The sequence below is a fragment of the Sinocyclocheilus anshuiensis genome, unplaced genomic scaffold, assembly GCF_001515605.1.
Source record: "Sinocyclocheilus anshuiensis isolate Anshui unplaced genomic scaffold, SAMN03320099.WGS_v1.1 scaffold30, whole genome shotgun sequence".
In the NCBI taxonomy this organism is placed as follows: domain Eukaryota; kingdom Metazoa; phylum Chordata; class Actinopteri; order Cypriniformes; family Cyprinidae; genus Sinocyclocheilus; species Sinocyclocheilus anshuiensis.
In genome coordinates this window covers 491,301-498,165 of record NW_015542336.1, presented here as the reverse complement: position 1 = coordinate 498,165, position 6,865 = coordinate 491,301, and the positions used below count along the sequence as shown (strand labels likewise).

At 35.7% G+C, this 6,865-nt stretch overlaps 2 protein-coding genes across 2 annotated transcripts in view; one reads left to right on the top strand and one right to left on the bottom strand.

Annotated features, from left to right (window-relative positions):
* Positions 1-1,740, top strand: part of LOC107691112 (tripartite motif-containing protein 35-like) — a 5,645-nt gene extending 3,905 nt beyond the window's left edge. Inside the window, exon 5 of the mRNA XM_016489586.1 lies at positions 1,213-1,740. Coding sequence (XP_016345072.1) covers positions 1,213-1,724 — 512 coding nt within the window. The 3' untranslated portion in view covers positions 1,725-1,740. The remainder of the gene's footprint in view (positions 1-1,212) is intronic.
* Positions 1,741-3,587: 1,847 nt separating this feature from the next.
* Positions 3,588-6,477, bottom strand: LOC107691097 (uncharacterized). Its single transcript, XM_016489574.1, has 2 exons — positions 6,468-6,477; positions 3,588-4,720 (listed from the first exon to the last, which is right to left on the bottom strand). The coding sequence occupies exon 2, from the start codon at positions 4,677-4,679 to the stop codon at positions 3,819-3,821; it is 861 nt and encodes a 286-aa protein (XP_016345060.1). The 5' UTR covers positions 4,680-4,720; positions 6,468-6,477; the 3' UTR covers positions 3,588-3,818.
* Positions 6,478-6,865: the final 388 nt, after the last annotated feature.

Here is a 6,865-nt window from a genome sequence, read left to right as displayed (position 1 = left end):
TGTTTACCACTTCTCTTTAATAAAGCCTGCAGATGGATCCACACGTCTCACGTCTCGTCAGCCCCGTTACAGGGGGATAGAAAATTTGTACCACAGAAAAACCATTAAGGCGTAATATGGAGAGTCCCATAAAACACATATACAAGTGTGTGTGTGTGTGTTATAGAAATGAATGCTTTTATTCAGCAAATATGTTTTAAATTGATCAAAAGTGACAGTTGAAAATAAATATTGAATGTTATATTTAATTTTCAAATAGTTATTTTTTAATTAAAACTTATTTATTGTAAGAAATTTTTTCATATGGTTTTCATGAATCCTGCCATTTTGAAAGGGTTTCTAGAAAAGTGCTGCTTCACGTATTTCGTTTTTTCCAGTGAAGAAACACTGATGTGAGTCCGTTCAGCTAATGAGTGTCACAATGCGTCAAAGAAACGAGGAGAAGACTTACACAAACTTGACTTTTAATAACACAAACCAAAAGAGAGGCATACTAACATCAGGAGCGCTGGAGTACAAACACAGGATGACGTTTAATAAGACTCAAGGAAACGAGGCAGACTACACATTTATACTAAACTTAACGAGGGACAGACAGGTGCGGGGAATCCACTAATAATGAGACAACGAGAACAGGAACAAAACCAAATATGGGCATAAGGAAACACGAGGGAGAACTAAACACACACAAAACAAGGAACAAAGTCTGACATCGATGTGTTTACCAGATGAACCTGCTTCAATTACTCACACCTTATTTATACTCACACCACAGAGATTTTAATATATCTTACAATATTACAATGACAGATTATTAATTACTAAGTCAAACACAACAGACAGTAACAAACTATTCACACACACAGTAAGAGCCAGTTTAATGAAGATGATCAGATGATGCTGAAGATACTTAGAGTTTCATACACTGAATTTTTTACCGTTTCAGTGTTTAATCTCAACAGCTCTGATTGATTGATTCTTATTTAAACTTTTCCAAAATATCAGTTTCTCTTGATAACACATTTAATGTTTGTATCTGATACCATTAAACACTGCTAATAAAAATTTATTTGAAACAAACAACACTGAGTGATTGGAGGAAAATGTCTGATGTGTTTGATCAACAGTGTCATAATTCATAATAATCTGTGTTCACTCCTGATCATTATATGAACATCAGAATAAAAGCAGCTGTTGATTGTGTCTCTTCAGCTCCGGTGATTCTGGATCCAAACACTGCAAATCCACATCTCGTCCTGTCTGATGATCTGACCAGTCTGAGATGGAGCGAGAACAAGCAACCAGTTCCTGATAATCCAGAGAGATTTGATGATTATTCCTGTGTTCTGGGTTCAGAGGGTTTTAACTCAGGAACACACTGCTGGGATGTGGAGGTTAAAGAGAGTCTATGCTGGAGTCTTGGAGTAACTACAGCATCAAACCAGAGGAAGAGATATTATTTCTTCATCACTGATGATGTCTGGTGTGTGCAGCATCATGAATCTCCATTTCGCTCACCAGTCACAAAATTTGGTTTCTGTGTTGAACAGAATCTTGATCGTGTGAGAGTTCGTCTGGACTGTGACAGAGGAACAGTGTCGTTCTCTGATCCTGTAACTAACACACATCTACACACATTCACAACCACCTTCACTGACACTGTCTTGCCATTCTTCTGGTGTTGGTCTGAACCTCTAAAGATCTTACCGTTCGATAGTCTGTAATCTGTAGATCTGGATCTTCCTGCTTTCATCATGTTTCCAATATTTAATCCATAACACACGAGTAAGAGTGCTGTTATTCTGAATATCAGTACGGCTGTGATTGGGCCGCAGCTGATCACATGACTGATATCCAGCACTACAGACACACTCACACTGCTGTTATACAACAGATCAGTAAACAATAAATAATACAATTAATTTCGTGAGATTAATCAAACTTTTAAATGATTGATTTTATAAGATCCACCATTGTCTGCTGAGGTGAAGTTAATATCAAGTCACTTCATTTCAGTCACAGTATATCCAGATATTTTCAGAGTTCAGTCACAGAAAACATGGAAACATCAGGGACTGTTAAAACTACGATCTCCATGCCTGGATTTCTTTTATGGTAATATATTTTGATTCATTACCTTATCCCTACATTTATTAATCAAGTGTTACGCTGCACAGAATTAAGACACATGGTGAAGGTTCAAATAAATCATGTTATTTCTCAAATCTGACTAATGAGAAACAATGATGTGTTGTGAATCCCGCACATTTTAGGAGTCACGACTTGTCCAGAAAAAAGGCTTTCTGGGGAGAGAGAAAAAGTGTTGAGGAAAGAAATGTTAGGTTTTTGTTTTGTTTTTTCAGTGTGAAACGTCTTGGGTATCATCAGACTTTCTGTTGTTGGTTCAAATGTTGTAAGCAGAAACACTGTGCTAAACCAAAAACCAGCATTTAAAGCTGTATCATTAAAGATCAAATCCAGTAAAGCGTACTTTCTTCACACGTTTGTGTATGTGCTGAATTTATTTTCAAAGTTAGCTCAGTTCAGGTCAGTTTTGGTTGAGAAAGTTCTTGTATACTAATTTAAATGTGAATATGAATGTAGATCAGTGTTATTTTAGCATCATAGTGATAGTGTTTTAATTAAAGGGGCCATATGATGCGATCTCAAGTTTTCCTTTCTCTTTGGAGTGTTACAAGCTCTTGGTGCATAAAGAAGATCTGTAAAGTTGCAAAGACTAAAGTCTCAAATCCAAAGAGATATTCTTTATAAAAGTTAAGAGTCAGCCACGCCTACCTAAAACGGCTCGTTCTAACACGCCCCCACATATCTACCTCACTATGTGGTAATATTAGCATAATGCCGCCCAAATGTGCACGCAAAGAAAGAAGGCGTGGTTTCAGGAACAGCAGTAGTGTTGATGCAGCCATGTCAGGGAGACGTGTGTTTCAGTGTTCTCTCTCTCGCTCTCTCTCTCTCTCTCTCTCTCTCTCTCTATATATATATATATATTACATTTTCTGTTTTCATTTTAATTTAAAGATTTAGTCATTTTGTTTTAAATTAAAATAAGAAATGTTGCCTTGGCAACTAGCTAAAACAAAAATGCTATTTATAATAATTTTATATTACACTTTTATTACAATTCTTAGCTAACTATAATAACTCTGACTTAGATTAGCTGTTTTTTAATGCTATCATTTAATAAAATGTTTTTATTCCACAAATTACACTACATTTATTTTACATTTGTGTTAACAATTGTGTGATTTCTTTCTTTCTTTCCTTTTTTTCCATCAACAAGTAGCCCTGTCTGTTCCTGGTCTCCACTGACTTCCATAGCATTTTTATTTTCCATACTGTGGAGGTCAGTGAGGACCAACAACTCTCTGATTACCCACATTCTTCAAAACATCTTCTTTTATGTTCAACAGAAGAAAGAAACTCAAAACAGGTTTTGAATCATTTAAAGTGGAATAATAGGAATAATTTCCTTTTGAGTGAAATGTCCATATAGTTTGTACACAGATATAAATTGTACAAAATTAACATTTATTTATTTATTTATTTTATGTTTTTTTTTCATCACGTGCTCATCACGCATGTTTCTCAGTGAATCCAGACAAAGAAGCTCATATATAAAGCGAGTTTTCATTGGTCTCATGTTTTAATCACATCATTCTCAGACTATCATCTGTGTTATATAAGAGTTTTCATGACATTAGTCTTATTTTAGAATGCGCTAATAATAAAGAAAAAAGGTTTGTCCAAACATTTGACTGGTATTGTATATTTCATTCATGAAATGAGCGATAGTGTCAGTCGCGTTGAGCTGCAGCGTCTCCTCTCCTCTCTCTGGGAAAAGGCTGGATGTGAGGAACAGACAGAGGAAAGAGCAGGATTTCTGACGGAGAGCAGGGCGACGGAGGCGGGGAGTTGTCTGGAAGGAGCAGAGGGACGTTAAGCAAGCAGTCGCTTTGAGTGATGGGCGGCAGGAAGTGTGGGCGTCGGTCTCTCTGTGTTTGCCCCGCCCCTTTACACAAAGACTCCGCCCAGTTGCCACGCCCACTAGAGTTGCTCCGGTGTCGTTTTGTGGCTTGTTTCCTCTTGCTGTCTGTTATTTCTAAACTCTGTATCCACAGGCTGAGGTCTGACGCCTCATTTTTTACTTGTTTATTTTTCTTTTTTCGCATCACCTTTGGTGTCTGTTCCCGCCAAACTTCTTCAAACAAATACTCTTCCTTTTCAGTCCTAATTCCTGTGTCTCTGCCGCGGGTCCTCGCTGTCCTTTGGCCGTGATGCCAGCGCTGAACGCCGACCATTGGTGGCTCTTTATTCATGGATATCTCATCTTTCTGATGGTTTGCATGTAAAATCTTGGGCAGTGGCTTGTCTTGAATGCATTTGAGTCCATTTAAGGGTGAATTTCGGTGAGGTCGATCCATTAACGGGTCAGGACGATCAACAGACTGACCCAATGTGCTTCGGGTCGTGTTTAAGACTGAACGCAGGCGACGGTGGGGCGGTAAACTAGCAGACAGACCCGTCAGACCCAGCGCACGGAAGAGAGGAGCGGGCCGGAGGTCAACCGTGTGACGCTTTCGGCAGTCCTCACTAGTTTTGACGATTTCACTGGCGATGATCCCGAGTCCAGCACAACTCTCTGGAGTTTTGTCCATGATGGAGTCTGGAGGAGCAGCAGAGATCAGTGTCTTCAGCTCTAAAAGGCCACGTTCACACTGCAGATTAATACAGAGATCACTCCTGTTCAATCATTTGCAGTGACAAACAACACAATTCAAGCCAACAAACTCATATATTACTTGTCTAGGCAAGGGTTTTTTATTTAATTAGGGTCCAGAGATCCTCTGTGGGGCCGCAAGGAGGTGATAGGAGGTCCATAAAAATATTTAGAGAAATAGTGTATAAAAGTAATAATAAATAAATGATAAACAAAAATAATATAAACAAATAAAATAAATGAATAAACAGTTTAAAACAAATTTTAAAAAATAAGATAAAAAATATGGAGGTAGAGGATTTTCTAAATGTTTATGTAAAATATGTGAAATCAATTCTGAATAATAAGGTTAATAGACAATAAATAAACTAAAAATAGAATTGAATAGAATAAATAAACATCTGAATAAAATAAATAAAATTAAAATAAACTCTAAATGTTTAATAACTGTAGAAAATAAATTATAAGGCTAAAATAAATAACTTAGAATTAGATTACATTGAATAAATAAATAAACATTAAATTAAAATAAACAAAAAAGAACATGTAAAACAATCAGTTGAGTTAAATGTATTGATTCTGTAAATGTTTAAAGAAAAAGTGTGAAAAAAGTTAAAATATTAATAGGAAAAATATTAATAAACAGATTATTATAAATGAAAAAATTATTGATTAAAAATAAACATTAGATTCAAACAAACACATAAATAAATAATAAATGCATCAAAACAAATATACACAGTACTATCACAGTACATAATAATAAATGTATTTACCAAAAAAAAACAAATGTTTAGACATATTTATAATAATATTTTTCATAGTATAAAGTGTTGTATGGGGTTCTCTCACATTAGCATAATCATGTTTGGCAAAGAAAAGATTGAAAACTCCCGGGTTAATCTGTTAGCAACATCCATAAACTATAATATAAAAATAGATTTATTATTTCAAGAGATACATTTCTACTTCTGATTAACAAAGAAGGAAAGTACTTCATAGATTGACTTTAGTTGCAATTATAAAAAATCACTGTGGTATTTCAATGTTTTTTGCACACAGATCATGAAGGTAATCCTTTAAAGAAACTATAATGAAGAAACAATGCCATATGAATTTGGTAATCACACAGTTCCATGGTTTATATTAAAGTAAACATGATCTTAGCATGTACTTGAACTAAAGTCAAATTATTTTGGAAGCAACATCATAAATGATGTGAAGATTAAAGCAGATTGAAACACTAAACAGAGAGACACAGCAAGAAATGAGAATGAGATGAAGAGAGAAACTGTTAGGAAGTCCAGTTTAGGAAGAGAGAGTGAATGAGAAACAACATCTACCTGATGAAGAGGTCAGATTTACTCACAGATCAACATGAAGAGCCTCTTACAGTCTGATGCTTCATCTCTCATCAAACACACACTCAGTATCTGTTGCCATGGAGTCCTGAAAGACCAATCAGCATCTCTCTCTCTCTCTCTCTCTCTCTCTCTGTCTCTATATATATATATCTCTCTGTCAGTCTCCCTCTCAGTCTCTCTCTCTTTCTCTCTCTCTCTATATATCTATATATATATGCATATATGTGCAGAGCGAGAGAATGAATAATGAAGTTATATATAAATTAATATAATATTAAATTATAATTTTTTATTATAACAATTATAATAATATAACATTTACCCAGTTTAGGAAGAGAGAGTGAATGAGAAACAACATCTACCTGATGAAGAGGTCAGATTTACTCACAGATCAACATGAAGAGCTTCTTACAGTCTGATGCTTCATCTCTCATCAAACACACACTCAGTATCTGTTGCCATGGAGTCCTGAAAGACCAATCAGCATCTCTCTCTCTCTCTCTCTCTCTCTCTCTGTCTCTATATATATATATATATATATATATATATCTGTCAGTCTTTCATGTCGTGCCCTTCAGAATCATGCGCGGCTCGCCTCTTTTTTACATCTGTCTGTCCATCAATTATGAAACAGACGGCAGGACAGAAGCTCTGACAAACACACTCAAAATCCTTCATGATTCCTGCCTGACATCCACATGATCTCAGTCAGCAAATAGAGACAAACTGAGGAAATAAAAACCCAGTGACTGACCACTAG

Coding starts and splice junctions, on each gene's coding strand:
- LOC107691097 (XM_016489574.1), bottom strand. CDS start 4,679: ATGGACAAAACTCCAGAGAGTTGTGCTGGACTCGGGATCATCGCCAGT.